Source organism: Artemia sp. Qi Xiang Cuo, chromosome 18 (assembly GCF_049724085.1).
Source record: "Artemia sp. Qi Xiang Cuo chromosome 18, ASM4972408v1, whole genome shotgun sequence".
Taxonomy (NCBI): Eukaryota; Metazoa; Arthropoda; class Branchiopoda; order Anostraca; family Artemiidae; genus Artemia; species Artemia sp. Qi Xiang Cuo.
Window position 1 is genome coordinate 2,887,276 of NC_142811.1, and position 22,056 is coordinate 2,909,331.

General features: G+C 34.5%; 1 protein-coding gene across 1 annotated transcript; it reads left to right on the forward strand.

Annotated features, from left to right (window-relative positions):
* Positions 1 to 12,679: 12,679 nt before the first annotated feature.
* RpS2 (ribosomal protein S2) lies at positions 12,680 to 20,256 on the forward strand. The gene is made up of 5 exons (XM_089104255.1): positions 12,680 to 12,910; positions 14,989 to 14,992; positions 17,751 to 17,790; positions 18,552 to 18,798; positions 20,068 to 20,256. Exons 1-5 carry the CDS (start codon positions 12,683 to 12,685, stop codon positions 20,239 to 20,241), a joined length of 693 nt encoding a protein of 230 aa, XP_088960381.1. The 5' UTR covers positions 12,680 to 12,682; the 3' UTR covers positions 20,242 to 20,256.
* The last annotated feature ends 1,800 nt before the right edge of the window (positions 20,257 to 22,056 follow it).

The window sequence follows — 22,056 nt, forward strand, 5'->3', positions numbered from 1 at the left end:
AGTGAAGAAGTATTGGGGTCCTTGGAGGTTGGGGCATGGAGTGGCTGCCGTATCATTCTTTTTTTCACAAAGATTCTTCAGAAATCTGCTTAAATAAAATTTGCCTTTTAGTAAAGCTGTGGTTTCTCAATGAATTACAATATTTAAATGATTTTTGGAGGGTTTTAAGAGGGAAAAGGTACCTAGGTTAGGTTTGGTTAAGTTAGGTTATGTATTTAATATATAATATCAATTAAGATATAAGCTTTGCTCATATCTTAATTGATTATTTGATTATTTATAAAATAAACTTACGTTACGTTAAAAAATTGGTTAACAACATCCTGATTCTCCATAATGTCAACTGGTTATGATTCAATCAATAATTGAAATATAACAGATATACTAGACTCGATGTACACTTTACTTATACACTTGAATTTAAAGGAAACTTTGTTAAAAATAGAATTTCTGACGCATTCCATCAAACACTTTGGTAGAAAACATTCGTAGTGAGTCCTTATTTGGAGTCCGGTTATATTATTGTCATGGGCTATATTAGATCTAGCTCTCTCGTAAGAATATTCATGGTTGGAATATAAGGTGGTGGTGTTCTGGTCGCTTTATACAATATATACCTGGGGGTGTAGTGTATCTTGCTACTAACGACTGGGGTTGTTAAGTGGAAACTTTTGGGGATACAACTATTACTACTTCTGCTTTTACAATTTAAATAAATAAAAAAATGTAAGTGCATCCAGGCTGTCAAAAAGCATAGATGTAATTTTTCTGGAATGATATTACGATTTATTTTTCAGGTCAAGTTTAAAAGCTATAAAATTAAATTAAAAAATAATGTTTGTGTATGAAAAAGTTTCTTCAGCATACAAATAGCAACCCATAGGCCTTCTAAGGATTCGTACAGGAAAACAGAAAAGATGTAAAATATTGTTTTTCAATGAAAAAAACTATGTCAATAAAAATTGAGGAAAAATTAATCTAAAAAACTTTCCCTCCCCCCCCCCCCACCCAAAAAAAAATTATTTTCCTTAAATGCTCCTGACATAAATTTTGAGAAGGCCATTTCATCAATCATTTCTTATCAATATTTCTCAGTATATATGAATATATTACTCGAAGTAAAATGTCTAAAAATATATGACATCTCGATATTTAAAAACGTTTACGGTGATCTTTAGGCTTTATACCTTGACTAATACAAGAGATATTTAGTCCTTCTTTACTTTAATTGAAAATAAATATATTGTTTCTTTGGTTTTCCAAATCACAAGAGTGACATCTCCTTTTGTTACACCTTAAAAAATGTTTATCTTATAAAAGGAACAAAACAAACATTTCTTTGAAAAAAATAGGCAAAGAGGTTTTTTTATATACTGGTACGTCTAATGACTATTATGAAACAGTTCGTGGCAGTGAATTGTAAGTAAGGAGCAATTCAGTCCAATTGTAACCCAAATTCTATAAAGAAGAAAATATAAAACATACAATTGGTACGAATATAATTGAATAAATTAATTATAAAGGAGGGAGATTTAATTTTAATATACAAATCAAGCTTGAAACCAACGAAAGTCACTAAAAATAAGAGTGTGGAGTTTGCCTCCTTCTCTCAATTTAAAAATCTAAAGCCTATTTCGTCATTTACACTTTACTGAAAACGAATTACAGTACAATTATTTTCTTTTGCGCTTATTAAAACATTCAAAATAAACTTAGAAATTACAGTAAAATTAAATTTTTAACTGATGAGCTCTTAGCATCTAATATTATTATATGTCAAATATCCAGTTCAGTTTGATTAGTTCTTTCCAAAAGGCAAACATAGCTTCACTGCAAAAAAGAGTTAGAATACTGCCCCCATCCATAACTGTAGAAGTATAATGCCCGTTCCACATTATAGTCACATTTGTCGATAAAATCAAAATTACGCACGACTACAGCGCCAATTATGTTCACCTATCGTAATTTCTCGAGTTGAACATTGCTTAACTTTCAAACGTAAATTTCTTGACTGACCAATCGGAGTCAAAGTTTAAGGAATAATTCTTAAAACTGGAAAAGATGAAAACTTAGAATAGCGGTTTTTCTATCTGGGAGAGGAATCTGACGAAAGTTAGGGTGACTTGGTATTAGTAGAGAACAGAAGGATACAAAGTACTGTTGGTGTAAAGTCTTTAAAGTAATTTCTTGCAATTTTAATTTTTTGATTTTTAGATACAAGTGTGAAGCTAAAATCAAGAAAATTGCCTTACCACTCGTGTTATTTAGCTTACCTTATTGATAGAAGTGACTAATATGTGGCACGGGCATAAAGCTTAGTGTATCATTGGTGCTTCACTGAAAACGAATTAAATTACAAATGTTTTCTATTCCAGTTATAACAGCAATCAAAATGAAAATAAAAATCACAGTGAAATAAAATAGTGAACTGATGATATTTTAACAATTAATATCATTATATACCAAAATTTTTGTTGGATTTTATTTGTATTTTCCAAGACCGTTCAAGACACATATGACAAAATCAGTAAGAATTACAAACGTAAATAGGTCTTTTTATTACACAGTGAAACTAAACTATAAACAAAGAATTTAACTGTTTTGATGACACAGTCGGTCATCATCATCAGTAAAGTTACAATCATGTACAAATTAAAACAAATTGTGTTTATACCGAAAAAAGTAATCCATTCAGGGTCAGAGCAAGTTACCGGACCGGCAATCCTTGCCCTCAGGGCAAGAGTTGTAAGTTATGTCCTGGGGGCGTATAATGTTTCTTATAAAATGTGTTGTCGTAGAAACTTCAAAAAGGGCTCATTCGGTTGGAAATTAAAAGAGTTAGTGCCCCTTTTAATAGTTGGAAGTGATTGGAGGGTAACTAACCCCCTCTCACGCTCACCAGTTCCCAAAACACATCCGATCAGTATTTTGAGATATCTTTTTTGTTCAACATAGTTGAAAAATCTGGAAATTAGGTCTTTGATGATGATAACCCTCTCAGCACAGGGCAAAGATTGTAAGTTATGCCCTTGGGCATACAAAGTTATATAGCAAGTATTGTCTTAGAAACTTCAAAAAGGGCTCATTTGATTGGTAATTGAAAGTGCTAGTGCCCTTTTTAACAATCGAAAGTGATTGAAGGACAACTAAACCTCCTCTCACGCCACCTGTTTCCCCAAACACATCCAATCAAAATTTTGATACAGCCATTTTGTTCAATGTAGTTGCAAGTTCTGGAAATGAGGTTTTTGAGGATAACCCCCCCCCCCCTACCACAGTTTTAAGGGCCAGTGTTGTACGTTACGCCCTGGGGGCATATAAGGTTTTTATATAAAGGGTTTTCGAGGAAACTTCAAAAAGTGCTTATTCGATTGGAAACTGAAAGGACTAGTGACCTTTTTAATAGTAGAAAGTAATTGGAGGGCAACTAACTCCCCTCTCACAACTACCATTTCCTCAAATTCATCCAATAAAAATTTTGAGACAGCCATTTTTTAGCGTAGTTGAAAGTTCTGGAAATTAGATCTTTGAAGATGAAAACCACCCACAGCCCTCAGGGTAAGGATTGTAAGCTATATCCTAGGGGCATATAAGGTTTTTATAGAAAGTACTGTTGCAGAAACTTCAAAAAGGGCTCATTTGATTGGAAATTGAAAGGGCTAGTGCTCTTTTTAATAGTCTTAAGTGATTGAAGGGCAACTAACCCCCTCTCCCGCCCACCATCTCCCCAAATACATCACTCAAAATTTCTTCGAAATTTTGAACTTCTGAAAATACTTCAGAAAATACGAACTTCTGATTCCCAAGCCAATGAGTCCCCTCTGAATTTTATACAATCGCCCGGTCTATATAAAACTTAAATGCCCCCAGGGCATAACTTACAGCTTTTTCCCTGAGGGCTGTGGGGGGATTGTCATCCTCAATAATATAATTTCCAGATTTTAAACTACGTTGAACAAAATGTGTATCTAAAAAATTTGACTGGATGTATTTGGGGAAATAGTGGGTGTAGGAGGGGTTGAGTTGCCCTCCAATCACTTTCGTCTATTAAAAAGGGCACTAGCCTTTTTAATTTCCAATCGAATGAGCCCTTTTTGAATTTTATACGATAACTCCTTCGATACGAAGTGCCCTGGTCTAAAAAAAAAAAAAAATAATAACATTGTGCCCACATCGCTCTTTACTTAGGCAGCGCTATCGCGCTGCGTATGATCATTTTGATTTACTATGTCCTAAGAAACACGCAAAAGGCTATGGGAAAGCGTTGAATCAAATGAGAAAGAAATATCTCTTAGGCTTAGATTGTGCTGATGATTTGAGAATCCCAGATGAGAATTTTAGCACAATGAATGATTTTTTTTTTTTTTTGAAAACTCAGGGTGCAAGAACTGGCTTGAACATTGATTAAAAAAACTAAGTTGCTTAGAGTGGGAATAAGGGAAGGTAAAGAAGTGACGTTGGGTACCGAGAAGATTGAGTAGATGGACAGCTTGACCCACCAAGGAAGTATTAATTATAAAGATGGTAAATGCAATGAAGATGTTAAAAGCGGAATAGCCAAGACCCAGGTTGTATTTTTGCAATTGAAAATTTTTGGAAGAATAAGAATATAAACCTGTGAACCAAGATTACAATAGGGCTGTTATTTTTCTCATCTTTATGCTAAGATCTTACATTTTTTGACAAAAGTAGGCTTAAAAGTGAAATCTTAGCACTAAGATCTCACATCTTATAGCATTCTTTTGCAAACATCTTTCATCATTCTGCTCTGATCAGTGGTCTTAGAACAATAATGAGTCAGGGGCGGATCCAGGATTTTTTAGGGGAAGGGGATAAAATAGGTTGATCTGATAAACTTGCGTTAGGAGCAAGTTTATTTAACGCAAACTTACGTTAATTAAATAAATTACACTAATTTAGACTAGTTTAGGGGGTAGGGGTGCACGCCCCCTCACCCCTCGTCTTGATCCACCACTGTGATGAGTATATCATAAAAGTTCTCTTGGCATTGTTCTATATAACAGAATGATGGCGTCTTTCACACTTTTTGCTAACATCAGTGAGCTGCAAGATCTTAGAACAAAGATGAGCTAAAAGAACGGAAATCTTTGCAGAAAGATGTGAGATCTTAGATGTAGGATGTTAGTGCAAAAAAACGGGCCTAATATTGGAAGCTGTAATGACGATAGGGGTCAAATATGGTTTTGGAACCTAGGCACTCAGAAAGACGAGAAACTTACTTAATGTTTTCTAGAAAAATTGTTTACTGATTGTTTTGGGTTCTTTTCTGACTGACCGTATTTTAAAGTGTAGTTGTATTCCTTTTCTAGAGCTCTGATGAAAGCAATGTTGAGATGGATAGGACACGCTGTAGGAATGGTAGTTGACATATTACCAGAGATTGTCCTTTTTGGCCTACCCTCTAGGACCAAAAGATAAGCAGGTCGTCCCTATACTGTTTGAGAGGAAGTTCTAAGAAAGGATTTAGGGGTAACTAAAACTTCCTGGGAGGTTGTAAAGAGAGATGCCTTAAATAAATTGGGATGGAAGAGGATTGTCCGTAGCAGGTGTTTTATTGATGTAGTTACTTATTATTAGCAGTAATACATGGAGTCAGAAAATGGTAAAAAGTGTCAATTGAGATATTAATGTACCAGAGCCTTTGTTGGACATATGTACATATCATAGACTAGAATGGCCTAAGTTTTGGTAAGTTCCATGCTCTTTTTCTTTTATACCACCTGCAAGATTTCCTAAGGTTTCTTTTTATAGCTTTTTTTATTATTCTACATTTCTTGGGAAAATCTATCTTTAATGTCAGCCGATCGGTTGTTGATCCACAATATTTAGTGCTACGATTTTTGTGGACCTAACCACTTTATGTATTAATAAACACTCTTAGCATCACAGATATCAAATGATACATATGCTTTGAATAATAACAAAAAGTCAGAAGCGCCTCTAAACAAAAAAATAATAACGATGGCGTTACTCAAAGTTTATAAAGCATTTACTTTACGCCATTAAACAAATCGAAGAAATTATTATTTGAAAATTAAAACCTTGCTCTGGTAAGTGTCTGTTTCATCGAATTTAATCGTTAAGTTATGTCATTCCAAGCATTTACGATAAAATCATAAACAAATGTACAATTAAGAGGGGGTTCCTGATTCGTTTATTTTACTTTTAATTTTTATAAAGACTTTGGTTCAAAGCATCTTCAATTAGTGATAGACCAACAATGTCATGCGTGAGACCCAGGATCCCTTTGAAATCGCTTGTATTTAGGGTTGGGTAAAATTCTACTTTAGCTACTTTATAGCCTACTATCTTGGATAGGGGTTAGGTTAAGAAAATGAAACTTTCAGGGATGGGTCTACAGGCTAAAGTATGTCCTGGAAAGGTATTTTGAAGTATCCACCTCCACTCCTTCTCCCTCTAGAGGGTCCTGACCTCTGATGACCTTTAAAAGTATGAGTTATTGAAGTGAAACCTTGCAAATATAGATCTTCTGCTTAAATGAAGTACAACAAAATTGTTTTCAGCTTCACAACTTTGCTCAATCCCAATTTATAAGGTTTTAAAGATATGCAAATACATTTCCTAAATTTTGGAAATAAACTATTTATATGTCTTAAAATTCTGCTCCAATCACTGAAATTGCATTTTCAGAGCTAAAGCCAGAGAAAAAGAAACTGATAACTGAAAATTAAGGTAAAATGTTGTTTTGTCAAGGTAAAATGTTGTTGACCTGTCATGTAGGCAAATTTCATGACCCTCTAGAGGGAGAAGGAGTGGAGGTAGGTACTTCAAAATACCTTCCCGGGACATACTTTAGCCTGTCACTTTATTCCTAACTCAACAATATGATTTGGTAGAACTTTACCACCTACCTACACTCTTTCTCTCTAGAGGGTCCTGAGCTTTGCCTAAATGACAGGTCTAATTGGAATTTGGACAAAACATTTTACATAAAAGTGAAACCTTGCAAAACAGATCTTCTGCTTTAATGAAGTACAACAAAATTATTTTCAGCTTCACTACTTTACTCAATCCCAATTTATAAGGTTTTAAAGATATACCAATCCATTTCCTAAATTTTGAAAAAAATATTCATGACTTACTCAAATAACAGGAATTGTATTTTCAGAACTAAAGCCAATTAGACTTCTCATGTAGGCAAATATCAGGACCCTCTAGAGGGAGAAGGAGTGTAGGTAGGTATTTCAAAATAGATTCCCATGACATACTTTAGCTGGTAGACCCATCACTGAAAGTTTCATTTTCCTAACCTAACCCCTTTCCAAGATAGCCAAAAGTAGGTAAAGTAGAATTTTGCTTGGAGGATAGGGGTAAAGTTTATTTCTGATTGAAATGAGAGGTAAGTTTAAACTTTGAGGAGAATGAAAGTGGTTTTTTTGTGCTCTTTCATAATTCAACAATTGCTTCTGGGGCTAATTGCATCTTGGGCTCTTTAAGGGTTCAAGTGTGTTTTATATAATAGACAAGTGCCTTGAATTGCTATAAATAATTATTTTTGGAATAGTTATTACTATTGAACAATTTATTTATAAACTAGTGATATGATTTTAGCCACTTTTTGATAACATAACTACTATTGATAACTTTTTTGTGTTGTTAACAAAATGAAATACCTTTGGGGCCCTTTAAGGGCTCATGATGTAATTAGCCCCAGAAATGACTATTGAAATATGAAAGAACATAAAAAAGGCATCAAATGACATTTTCACTTTTATCTTAGCTAAATTATATGACCCACTAGAAATTTACCATTTGATGTTGTGCTAATGACAATCTTTGGTAAAATTCTAGACATGTCATTTTTGCTATCTTGTTAAATGGTTTGATTAGGAAAATAAAAACTTACAGTAGGCTAATGGAACCAGGAAAAAATACTCTGGGAGGGTATTTCCCAGTTACTGTGTTAAACCTCTTCTGATTTCTGTCTCAGAAATTTGCCTAGGCTACTTGACAGATCTGTATGTACTGGAATGTTGACAAAACAACATTATACCTTAGTTTTCAGTTCTCTCTGGTTTTAATTGTGAAAATGTAATTCCTGTTATTTCAGTAGAATTTCAAGCAGTACTTTTCTATTATTCAGACAACAAACAGGTACACCTGTTGTTTTAACTGAGGCACTTAGGACAGGCCTTTCTGGTACAAACTTTAGTCTGTAGATCTATTCCTGAAAGTTTTATTTTCCTAATCAAACTACTTTCCAGGATAGCAAAAAGTAGCTTCTAGAATTCTACCCAGTCTATCCCCAGCCTCCCTCCCCTTATTGTCTCATGCATATAAACTTACTTTTTTTTGAAAGCTTACCAATGGTTTTCAAATAGTTCATTGTAACAAACTGTAGGTAAGGAGCTCAATAGTAACTGAAACTCTAAAAAATAGAATTATGATACCAATAGGTGTATAAGAAGAATTGGATTTTTATGATGATTTTAAATGTATAAGTTTTATTTAGTTTGGTTATACCCATCAAAGGTTACAAGCCTGATAAAATTTGCCTGATTATTGAAAAAGGAAGAAAGACCCCCTAAAACTCATAAAATCTTAATCAGATTCAGCGTATCAGAGAATCTTACTGTAAAGGTCTCAAGATCCTACCTTGTAAAATTAGGATTTTTTTTTCTAGAAGTAAGATCATGGATGCATGTTTATTATTTTCTTTTCTTTTTTAGAGGTGATTGTACGGACCAAATGAGGCTCAGGAGAGAGTTTATTTTAATGTAAATTAAAAATTGTTGTCATTTTTCAGTTGAATCAGACCAAAAAATTAGAAATTATCTTACTCATATCTTAAATTAACATACCTTTTGGATCTTCCATTTTGTCAGCCGAATTATGTGCCATTTGCTTGGCCACAGATGTTCTCATAAATTATAGCATCGTAGAGGAGAATATTCTTTGCCTTTCTGACTCCAAATCGGCATTACTGTTGCTGAAAAAAACTTATAGAATTGTCAAGAATAAGGACCTATTCAACATTAGAAGACAGTTTCTGAACCTCCTGGCTAAATGCAACCAGATTTATTTCCGACATGTTCCAAGCCATAAAGGTATAAAATATAATGATACTGCTCATTTACTGGGAGCCAAGGCTTTTTTGTGAAACCCAAGTCCTCTCTCTGACCTCAATTTACGTGATATTATTAGGCAAAGATCTAATGTTAATCACAGAAAATTTTATATCATTTTCATATTAGATTACACACAGTGCTATACTACCATTGGAAATCAAGTGTCCTTCTTCTCAGTAGTTTGTTTTTTAATTGGAAGCTACATCCATACCCTTTATGCCGGATCCACTTCGTAGCCAATGAAACTATCCAGTATGTTTTATTTGATTGTCAGCCCACTGGGTGTAGAGAATATACCCCTTTAATACCTCAGCTATATGGCTAATATTCCAAATATCTACACTGCAATCCTGAATTCTATCCTGCCTTGGCACATGAAGAGAAAGATTTTTAAGGCATCTATTGATATTTAAAGAAGATTAATTGATTAATGTTTATCAATGCATAATGAAGGCATTAAAAAGAAGGAGGTTATTCATCCTTTGTTTTGAGAATGCAGAAGAGAGTGGGAGTGAGTGTGAAGAGCGGTATTGGTACCGGCCAGCCTATAGGTCTTAAACTGCTGGGGAAAGGTGACTCAAGTACCCACTCCCCACAGCCCATCAATAGAATTAAGAAGTTTAATTGGGATGATTGCTTTGTTTTAACTGATAAGAAGACTTGATTACAGATGAGGACAATGGATTTCTAAATATCTGATGATACTTTTTGAAGTGTTAACGGGGGGAAAGAACTTATTGGTAGTTCATATACCCTGCTACAAATTCTTAGAACTTGAACCACTTATATGAAACACTTGAGGGGTGTAGATACACAAGTATCTGTGCGGTCAAGCTATGCCTCTCTTAAGGGGGAATATCCAACTGAAAATGATATACAGCAACTGTTCTTAAACAATAATGTTTGGCAAAATTCTAGACAAGCTACTTTTTGCTATCTTTGAAATGGGTTTGGTTAGGAAAATGAAACTTTCAGGAAAGGATCTACAGACTAAAGTTTGTCCTGGGAAGGTATTATGAATAACCTATCTCTACTCCTCCCTCTAGAGGTTACTAACCTCTGATGACCTTGGAAAATAGATCTGCTGCGGAATGAAGGGCAAGAAAAGTATTTTTGGCTTCATAATTTTGCTCAATCCTAATTTGTGAGCTTTCAAAGATCTGCAAATACATATCCTAAATTCTGAAATAAACCCTTGGATATGGCTTAAAATTCTACTCTAACAACAGGAATTGCATTTTCAAAACTAAAACCAGAGAAAAGAAACTGAAAATTAAGGTACATAATGTTTTGTCAAAATTTCTGTCACCTGTCAAGTAGACAAGCTTCTAAGAGTTGGCAATCAGAAGAGGGTTAACATAGCAGCTTGGCAGTACTTTTCCAGAGAAATTTTTATGTTTTTTGACCCTGGATTCCTTAATGAAAGTTTAATTTTCCTAACTTATCTCCTTTCCAGGATAGCAAAGCATACCTTGTCTAGAATTTTACCTAATGTCCTCCCAAAGAGACTTAGTGCAAAACCTTTCATTTAGACAAATTTCAGAACTACTATAGATTTTGTTATAATCTAAAAATCTTGCAATGTAGATGAATTCATGTTGGACATGCTTGATGTAGCTAGGCAGTTTATATTACTAACTTATGAATATTTGGAATATACCACTCAAAGCCTTTATGTTCTTACCAAATATGATAGTTGCTTTACTCAGAAATTCAATTTTAAGCCCATTACAGACCCTCAAAGGTGGTACCTTTTCTCTTATTTTTTGCTATATAAAAGGGCTAAAAACAACAGTTTTACAACCAAGGTTCAAATTAAATCATATTTCATCTTTTTATAATTATATTTATTCATCTTTGCTTGTACGATTCTATCTTCCAATAAATCATTGTTAAATAATCAACTTATTCCTATTCATTGTGAACTGTGTCAAAAAAGCATCAGAAGCATCAAAAAGGTAATTTACCATTTTTGTTATTATTTTATCTTCATTATATAACCAATTTTGTATATCTGTTTTGCAACTTTATTCATAATTCTGTGTAGATGCTACTCCTATTACTTATTAATAATCTTCTCAGCATGTGCTTTGCTGATTATTGTAGATGCAAAATGTGTTAATTTCAATTACTCTGCATATTATCAAATAAGAATTATTTTCTTAATAGCCCCATTTCTAGACCTTTATCAGGTTATGAATTTATATATTTATGGTAGGCAACAAGTGTTGATTAGTGTTGTAAAATTACTGTAAAATAAAAACTCAGGAAGTAAAATTGGTAGAATAAGGTACTCCCTTAGAAATATAGGACACAGGTGCTGTTTTAGTGTTGCTCTGTAGCTAAAAAAGGAAACAGTTAAGCATTTATTTTTCAACATCATTTTCAGATTTCAATGACATTTTTTAAGGATTCTTATTTTTCTGGGCTTAAAAAGGTAATGTCTTTTTATCTAGACTTCTATCAATTTAATTAACAGTGTAATTTATCCCTTTGGTAATCTTGTGCCTATGGCACCTCAACTCTTGGACAGTGCCTGATTTTCGACTTCCATTTTGTAGTTTTAAAACAGCAATTTTTTCTACATTTTGACCTAAGAAATTTTACCCTAACAGCCTTGCACATTCAAATAGCCATATTCAGTCACATTTTTAACATCATATAAATGTTGTTTTTCATTTATTTATAAAAGCACAGAATACAAGTAAAAAAAAAAAAAATGGTTTGTAACACTGGTATCATAATAGTGGAATATTCAGTCACTTTCACTGTAAATAAGACCATCTTCATAGGATCTGCTGGCAAATCTAGCTCCTCTCCTTTGGATTCTGATTCTCAACAGACTGTTTCTGTTCCAACCCACAGGTTTGTGTATTTATTAATTTTGTGAAAACCATTTAGCACCTACTCTAAGCCAGTTTAAGTCAGGTTAACATAAACCACTTAGAAGCTAGTTTATCACTGCACAATGGTATATTAAATATGTGTTTATTTAGTTGAGTTAATTAAGCTCTGTTAATTGAGTATGTTTGAACAAGTTATGAACACAAAGGGCAAAAATATTAATAAGCACCAAGAATTCTTGCCTAATCTTGTTGGTGAATAATCTTTTGTTTAATTTAGCCTGTTTTTTGATTTGTTTGATTCAGTTTTTCTTATGCTCTGTCAGAGTTACTTAAAAAGAATACTTTTCCTTCTTTTTTGAGCACTGACAACAGCTGGGCCAAAGTTGCTGACAAAATATCTGCTTCTGTGATTTTTCTTCTTTCTGTCCAGTGGCTGACATTACCTTCTTTTTTCATGGCTGTTTAATTTTATTTTACTTTTTTCTTCAATCCTGCTTGTAGCCTTTTCTGTCTTTAACAGCTCAGATCCCCCCCCCTCCCCTATTTAAAACTTTCTTAAATGCACTTAGCACAGCCAAAGGGCTCGCCCAATTTTATATACTTAGTCAGAAATAGAGATGAAATGCATGACAGTTGTGCATGGCCATTTGTCTGTTGGAAATATGTGTGGCTCAGATGGGAAATCTATGGTAAATAAGGCTAAGTCTGACAATATAATTATAGAATATGGCAGACGCTGCACCAGCCGGCGGAGTAAGAGGCCGTGGAGGCTTTGGTGGACGTGGTCGTTGTGGAAGAGGTCGTGGTCGTGGGGGAGGAGGTCCACGAGGCCGTGGTGGACGTGGAAAGGAAGGAGAGAAAGACTGGATCCCAGTGACAAAGCTTGGTCGTCTTGTACAAGATGGAAAAATTAAAACGCTTGAAGAAATCTATCTCTTCTCTTTACCAATTAAGGTATGAATATTTATCTCTTCTCAAACTTATCTATATCTTCAGGTAGAAGTCTCATCTCTTATCTATATGTATCTTATCTAAAGTATGAAAATGTCTTTTGTCTGTTTTTTAGCAAAAGAAATATTGGGCAATTCAATATTTTAATCCCTTTATTAAGGGTATTATCAGGATATTTCTACTTCTTCCACTACTATCAGGTAAAATTGAATAAGAAACAAGGCAGAATTTAAATATAATTTTGATATCTCAAGTGTATGCAATTTTTAGGATGAATGAACCTGTATTTTATTATAAACCTAGTATTCAATTGCTAAAATTTAGTATTTAGTCAAAAAGAAAAGAAGAGATAGTATGCGAAAAAATCACTAGACCACTCTTTATTCCCCCCCCCCCCCTCAATTCGTGTATTTCCAAATGAGCTTGAATTTAGCGAGAAAATGCTGTTTATTAACAGGTTTTAATTGACAAGTGCTTTAATTTATTACCCTCTTATCCATTTATTGGAGAATTTCCCCCTCCCCCACCCTGACAAAATTTCCTAGCATTTCTTGATCTGTAGCTGTTCTTCTCCAGTAAAATACTAAATTTCACACTCTTGGAAAGAAGGCTCATACTTGGATCAAGATTGTCCCTATGTTGCGGGTGGTAATAAAGGGCTGACTGGAGGAACATCCCCAAACTCCAATTTTTTCCTTATTGAAATTTTTAGTTTATTTTTTTCATAAGTTTTAATCATTGTTTTTACATATTCACATTTTTCTGAATTTGATATATATATATATATATATATATATATATATATATATATATATATATATATATATATACATCACATAAAGAAAGAAAAACGAGCAAAAATGGGGTTTTTATAGGCCAAATGAAGATACTGAAAAAACAAAGCGAATATTTCGAGAGGACAAAACGCCTCTCTTCTTCAGCGCAAAACGAAGTATCAATAAAAGCCAAAAATTAAAAGAATTAAAACCAACTACCTAACAACCATAAAAGCCAGTTATTCGCCAATATCCACGATTTGCACAAAATCCAAAAAAATATGAACTGCCATCGACGGATACTAGCGAACAACTGACAAAGAAAAGGAAACGATTCATTCACTCGAAAAACAAAACGAACCAGCAATTAAATAAGTTGGGGAACTATGTCATTTGATTTCGGATTTTAATTAATGCATGATGAAGATGAAGAAAACATCTAGTCTGATAGTTTGATTTGGTTAAATAGAAATTTATTTAATATAATTAATGTCACTGAAATAAATATATTAACACTATTTATTTCGTGGATTAGGAAAAATCGGAAATTCAGTTTTAATGAAAAAGACATCACTGTGTAGTTATTGTGTTTTTGGCAATGACAGGCTCTAAACAAAAAAAGGAAACGTGATAGAGAAAATAAGCGAATTACACGTGGCGCAAAATTTCTTAAGAAGGTTGTCTAGTGGTTGGGATAGCTGGCTCTCACCCAGTTGGCTCGAGTTCCATTCCCGGTATGGAAAATTTGTATTTGTGAATCTCCTTTCAAGGTGTAGATGCCTTTGGGAATCATCAGGCCATTTGTGTTTAAATGTTACAAACGAAAAGGTTTGTCAAGTTTAACTAATTGATGTTGGTGATTTATTTCCATGCTTAGACGTGACAACAGTGGCGAAAAGTGAGGTACTGTACTTTATAATTTTGAAACAATCGAAAAAAATCCTAGTTTTCAGTTTTAAGACTAGTCCAAGAGGCAAATAACCTTTTTGTTTCGATGTCCTTGATTATTTTTAGATAGTGTAGAGTTTTGAACCCCATCGCCACGCTAGTTGACCTATTTTGCCTAAAAAAGGCTTGAAAATGTTTCTCATAAAAATCTGAAAGGTTTTTTTTCGCTTCATGAGTTGGTCTTAAAAATGCAGGTAAAATACCCTTTACTTTTGACCTTTTGACAAAGTCCATGGTAGTTGTTCATTCTTTTGGTATCCCCTTCCCTTCGAAAAAAACCCTAGATATGATCTTGTTCATATGGTTTGATATTTTGTTTATTTCGGATTTATATGTTGGTAGGATTTATCTTCATAGGAAAGTATTCCCTGAATTACTTGTTGACTCCCTGAATTATTTCCGCCCTTTTCTGTGCGGACTTTAGTAACAACTGAAAATAATAATATAGAAAAGGAGAGTAAATTAGGTCACGTGTCAGATAAGACATCAGTGTCATAAAGCGCTTAATTTTTTAAGGCTATCTACCAGGGACGTACATAGGGGGAAGGATCGTGTCCTGGCATTCAAAATCAATTTTCCCAAAATCTCGCAGTGGTGGTTCTGGCCTTGTGTCCGGGGAAAAATCTAGATTAGTCCCCCCCCCCCCTCTCTCTTACGAATTTTAAGACCAAACTTTCATTTATTTAAATCTAACTTTTATTACTTTATATGGGAAAAGATATGAGAAAAATGAAAATTTCGGATTCAGTTTTAAAAAATAAATGAAATTCACGCCCCTAAAATTTCTGCGCATGGGGCAGGTATCCAATCTGTCCACCCTAAAACCGTCACTGATATGTCGGCATTTCTTATTCATAATATCAAATATAATACTTGTTTCAATTAGTAACCCCTATCCCCCTCCCGAAAAATTTCCCGCCCTCGTGCCTGCTATCTGCAGGAGCATAAATATAAAAATAAGTGTGTAGATGACAAATGAATAATACAAAGCGAGAAATCAGCAATAATAGAAATCAGAAATCAACAATAATAGAGAAGAGATGAGGTATGTATATAGAAAACATGGAGCTACGAAAAATAATGCAAAACAAATTTTGCATCCCGCCGCCACGCTAGTTGATTGCGATAGTCAATATAGTGCCAAAATTCAATGAAGGGGTAGATGAAAAAAGTCCAACTAGGAAGCGCCAAGCTCTTCCATGAGCTTTGGTGTGCTTTAGAGTTTGGCTACAATTTGAGAGTTAGAAAACTTTATTTTGAATTTAATAGTAATTAAAGGGGGGGTGTTCGATTGGGTCTCCAATAGATATAAGCTATACGTAACAAGTGACCGATGTATAGTATGCATAAGTCAATGTATCATTTTGAGATACTATCTTTTTTCATTGGGTTAGTGTTGTTTCTCATAATATAATATTTATTTTTCCATATTTCAAAATAATATTCCTAAGTGGCTGCTTTAAAATGGTAAGACATGTACCACCCTGTAATTAAAGGTATGTATAATAGATGATAAGCCTACACACATAAAGCATGTGTGCGAGCTTAAATAATGCGACACTAAAAGATACTTTGTATAAGTTGCACCCCATCGCCACGCTAGTTGACTGCCACAGTCAATATAGTGCCAAAATTCAATGAAGGGGTAGATGAAAAAAGTCCAACTAGGAAGCGTCAAGCTCTTCCATGAGCTTTGGTGTGCCTTAGAGTTTGGCTACAGTTTGAGAGTTAGAAAACTTTATTTTGAATTTATTAGTAATTAAAGGGGGGGTGTTCGATTGGGTCTCCAATAGATATAAGCTATACGTAACAAGTGACCGATGTATAGTATGCATAAGTCAAGGTATCATTTTGAAATAAAATATCTTTTTTCATTGGGTTAGTGTTGTTTTTCATAATATAATATTTATTTTTCCATATTTCAAAATAATATTCCTAAGTGGCTGCTTTAAAATGGTAAGACATGTACCACCCTGTAATTAAGGGTCTGTATAATAGATGATAAGTCTACATAAAAAAAGCATGTGCACAAGCATAAATAATGTGACATTAAAGGACACTTGATAGAAGTTGCACCCCATCGCCACGCTAGTTGACTGCCACAGTTAATATAGTGCCAAAATTCAATGAAGGGGCAGATGATAAAAAGTCCAACTAGGAAGCATCAAGTTCTTCCATGAACTTTGGTGTGCCGTAAAGTTTGGATACATTTTGAGTAAGAAAACGTTTATTTTGAGTTTGGTAGTCATCAAAGGTGATTTTGAGGGTTAGTGTCGTATTTGATAGGTTTTTCCAATATAAAATTGCCGAAAATATATAGCAATATTTATCAAAGACCAGCTATAATACTATGAATATCAAGAGAACCAGTGAAGGGTTACAACCTTCCCCCTGCCCCCCCCCCCCCACACACACACACGCATAAATATAAATATATATATAAAAACTAACAAAGGCGACATCTACAGAAATAAGTAACAAGTAACCGACGCAGAGTATGCATTATTCATCAGACCATTTTGACACAAAATATCTTCTCTCATTAGATCAGTTTTGTTTTTCCTAAAATGATCGTTGCACTTTATCATATTTCAAAATAAAATTCCAAAAGTGACTTTATTTGAAAATGGTATTTGACATATACAACCCGGTAAAATATAACACTGAAAGATAGTTTAGAAAAATTTCCATCCCATCACCACGCAAGTTGACTGCGTTAAATAATATAGTGCCAAAAATCAACAAAGGGGTAAACGAAAGACGTTCAACTTAGAAAGTACAAGGTTATTCTATGAGTTATAGTGTGCCGTAAGGTTTGGATACAAAATGTAGAGAATGTTTCCTATAATGGCTTCGAAATTTGAAATAAACAAGGTGGATATTTTAAATGTTTAATTGGTATAAATTTAACGTATAAAATTTTTCTATACAAAATTATAGAAAAATTACAAAATTTTGTTGAGTTCGCAAAAAACGTGAAACTTATCTTTCAAAATTTTAACGCCAACATCTTGTCTGCTCATGTCGGGCTCTCATGAGGTCAACAAAATTTTCCCCATGTAGTTTATGAACTTTTTTAATGCGTTTGTCAGCTAAGTGTAACCAAAATTGGTGTACAGTAGAAAAAGTGGATTTTTTTTTATTTAGGCAGGACAAACTGTGGTACTTGGGATAGGTTTGTTCAGTGTATGGATTCGATGGGGAACCCTTGAGTAGGACCGGATCTAAGGCTAAACTATGTGCATTATTATTCAAGGGATTTTCTTTCTTTTAGACAGTGTTTTGTGAATTTTAGAGCTAGGAAGCAGTGCCTTGTGTTGCTGCCGCAAATGTCCGGACTTTTTGGAGACAATCTTTAGTCTTGGGGAATTTTTAAGCTTTAATGTCTCGTTTTTATTTTATTCCCATCTCTAGTAGAATGTAGTGCTTTTTTTCCCGGAATACAGAGTCCTGTAACAGGTTGTTTGCAGAGCTTTTTAAACCATAGTATCACTTTTGTTTATTATCTCTGGGAGAATGTGTTGATTTTGCAGTTCTTACGGGGATGCTAGGCCCCACATTCCATTATCTTTTTTCGAATCATAGAGTCGTGGAGCTGAAATTTATACTTTTTTTTAAGCCTCAGTGTCTTTTGGGTTTTGTTCGGAGGAGTACTAGGTTCCAAAAGTTTTATTCTGGACTATTTGAATTACCCTTATTCCATGCCTATCTATTTTAGTTCTACCCTAGGGTGGATGGAAGATAGGCAATTTAGCGAGTGAAATGACATCATTTTTATACAATTCTGTAAAAGGCTTTTGTCATCTTTACCTCTAACTCAGACAATCTGTCTTGGCTTTTTCTACAATTGGCCGTGAATTTCCGTACAATTAGCCGTGAATTTCCGTATATTTTTGGGTCTTGTCCCTTGGCGGACGCAGTGCTGCTGTCGTCCTTATGAGGAAAGAAGTGGCCATATTCGAGAAAGTGTATATATGTTGTTTTATTTTACAGGCCTTTGTTGCAATTGGTGACCATAATGGCCACATTGGTCTGGGTGTCAAGTGCTCCAAAGAAGTCGCCACTGCCATTCGTGGTGCCATCATCTTGGCGAAACTCAGCATAGTTCCTGTCCGACGTGGCTACTGGGGTAACAAAATTGGTAAACCGCATACAGTACCATCAAAGGTATGCTTTCAATCATGTCTCATAATTTGAATATATAACAATAGTATAATAAAACCTTTCCTTCTTAATACAAGCGCTGGGTAATTGAGTTGTTGCTAATGAATTATCAGTTTGTAATTTAATGCTCATCAGTTTGGTGGAGGGTGGCACTTATCCCCTACCGCTAGATTTTATTTTGCCTTCCTCCCTCCACTCCAGATTTTTATTTTCTTTCTTTTTTTTAGCATTTTCATACAAAAAAAATCGTGGTATTTTTATTTTAAACAATTGCTCTATAGGTTCTCTCCCCCCTTCCCGCCACTATTTATATGATTTGAGAAAATCAGTTGTAGTTTTTAACAATTAAAACCTCGGCAATCCTCTAGGGTAGAAGTTCTTAAACTTTGCAAATTTTGTATTTGACAAAAATATATGTACCACTACTAAAAGTATTTTGCTTTAAAAATCAGTGCATCCTAAACAGTGTATAATCAAATGAAAAAGTTGTTTAAATATATGTTTGAACACTTTACAGTCTGACTTACTTAGAGAAGGGGTTTTTGAGAACTCCATCTCTACAATCCAGTTTTTATTCGATTGTGCTATATATATTTGTTTTGTTTTTCTTGTGGATTTTTTTTTATTTTTTCTGTGTGTGTAATTAAAGGTTCTTTTTCTTCAGCTTTGCGTTTCAACATTTTCCGCCGTTTTATCTTTGTTATTGGGATAATATTCTATTTTATTCACCTTATTCTCTCAATAAGGTCGTATGTTAATCCTTTGGCTACCATATTGTTTGGAAGACCCTAACTGAGTTAGTTCGGAGGTGGTAATCGTTTAACAATTAAAAAAATTAATTGTCTTAGCTTTCTCCAATTTAGACTCTTAGCTTTTTCTCGAATTAGTTATGGCTATCAACTTTTTCATCACAGTCCACCAACTTCATTTTAATTGAAAAATCAAAGGAAAATCAACACCAAGACCCAAGCGAAGAAAGGCATAAGGCCTACCTCCTTAGGTCTTTACTTGCATCCAAGCTTCTCTTCGGGATAAGCAGAGAGAGGGGTGCCCGCCATCTCCAATCACCTTCCAAATGGTACTTATCCATTGAACCATAAATCGTAAATATCTGGAAGACAGTTGTATCATGTCAACAATGCCGCTATAAAAAACAGTCGGAATTCCCAAGTGATTTCATTAGTGGTCAAAATACAGTCGTCCAAGCATGTAGTGCGTTTTGTTTTTGAATAACGAAGTATAGTTAGCATGATATTTTTTATTTTTTTCAAGGTCACTGGCAAGTGTGGCTCAGTATTAGTGCGTCTTATCCCAGCTCCCTGTGGTACTGGCATTGTATCAGCGCCAGTTCCCAAGAAACTTCTTCAGATGGCTGGTATTGAGGATTACTACACAACAGCTCGGGGCTCCACCGGTACCCTTGGCAACTTCGGTAAGTTTCGTTAATTGAAATGCTTCTAGAGGTTTTCTAGTAGGGGTATCATATTCAGGTTGTTGGGTTCTCCTGTGAATGGCCTTGGTGCTTATTCTCCTGTTATTATTTTTAGCGTTATTTGTACAAAGGACTATTTCTAGGAGATAGGGTTTAGGCAGGCATTTTTTTTATTTTATTTTAGATCTGAGGGGACACTTTTCATCCTCCCTCTTTTTTAATATAAAATATCCAGAACTAGATCATAGTCGCCGTGGCAGCTGTAATCTAGCAATGAACAGTATGTAGCCCATGGAAAGAGACAAGTGAATACACAAATTGGGGGGGGGGGGGTAGGGGGCAGAACGAATTGATATTAGTTTATTATCAGGAAGTGCAAAAATATTACATTGTTGAAAGAAAATTTGTTTATTTTGAGGGGACGAAAAAAAAAAAAAAAAACAATTAGTGGGTCAGAGCTGAATAAAAAATTTCTTAAATTTTCTTATATTCGGAAGCCCTTATGTGCTTGCTGCAGGTCCCAAGTGCTAGTGTAAAAAATCATACACCAGGAGCAAAACCGTATCCAGAGGGGGAAGGGGGTATTACCCCTCCCCCCCCCCCAAAAAAAAAATTTTTTGTCCGTTTCGTAATAAGGTATCAAAAATGAATGCGAACAATTTTTTCTTGCGTTTTAAAGCTTTTGACCCTCTTTCCCCTGAAAAATACCACCCCCCTCCCCGAATAAAAATCCTGGCTAAGATGTAAAACATTGTATGGAAGGGCTGCTACTAATACAACACTACCACTGCAACTACTTCTTCTACTACCACCGCGACTGGTATGATACTAGTACTATTAAGGCAGAGTCTATGAAGGTAAAATTTGAGAGAATACTTATAACAAATTCGAACTAACAAAAGACACTATGTGATTTAGATTGTCAAAACAGTGTATCTTAAGAATTGATTTGTGTATATTACTACTTTACAATAGAAAATAAAGCATTTTCGAGTTAATATGATTTGAATTCACTTAATTTGGTACGATTTGTAGAATGTCATTTTGTTGATAAATCTGAAGGGAGGGTTCATCTGCCCCCTAGATATTTTGTTTTGATGGTCGTGGGGGGAGGGTGGGTAGGTGGTTGCTCTGAAATCACTTTTGACTCTTCAAAAGGGCAGTATAACTTCAAATTTCAAATCAAATAACCCCATCTGAAGTTTATACGACCACCCATTCCATAAAAAGCTTATATGCCCTCAGAGCGTAACTTACAACTCTTGCCCCGATGGTTCTGGGGGGGGGGGCAGATTTTTTGGTATTCGGTAAAATTTTCGCTGATGGCGAAAATTTCGGCAGAAATTTTGCAAAATCGGCCGAAATTTAGCAAAATTCTTTATTTCTGGTGAAAATTCGGCATAAATCAGGTAGCGATTCGGTAAAATTTACGAAGATCCCACCTTCCCCAATAAAATGAACCTCAGGACGCCCCTGCGTATGACTTTTTGGGATGATATACAAAGGGAAGTTTTGAATAGATTGACATGAAACAGGAGCTTCCGCAGTTGTGTTGGTCTCTGGAGGTTTGGTGCTGCAATTAGTCGCCAGTAGCAGTAATAGCTTCTGAGTTGCAGTATGGCACCACGCATGTGCGATGCGTACAGGACTAATTCATATTTACTTTAAATAAAAATGTTCTCTATTATTCTACTCCTGGACTCTCGTCCGAAATAAGAGGCTGCATTTCGCATTTTCATATTTTTACAGGATATATGGAATAATATTTTTCTTACGGATAAATATTTTTTTTTTAGTTTTAGTATTCAGGTAATAAAAATCACTGAAAA

Coding starts and splice junctions, on each gene's coding strand:
- RpS2 (XM_089104255.1), top strand. CDS start 12,683: ATGGCAGACGCTGCACCAGCCGGCGGAGTAAGAGGCCGTGGAGGCTTT. Junction 17,791..18,551: donor TTATTTAGGCAGGACAAACT/GTGGTACTTGGG, acceptor TGGCGGACGCAG/TGCTGCTGTCGTCCTTATGA. Junction 18,799..20,067: donor CGCATACAGTACCATCAAAG/GTATGCTTTCAA, acceptor ATTTTTTTCAAG/GTCACTGGCAAGTGTGGCTC.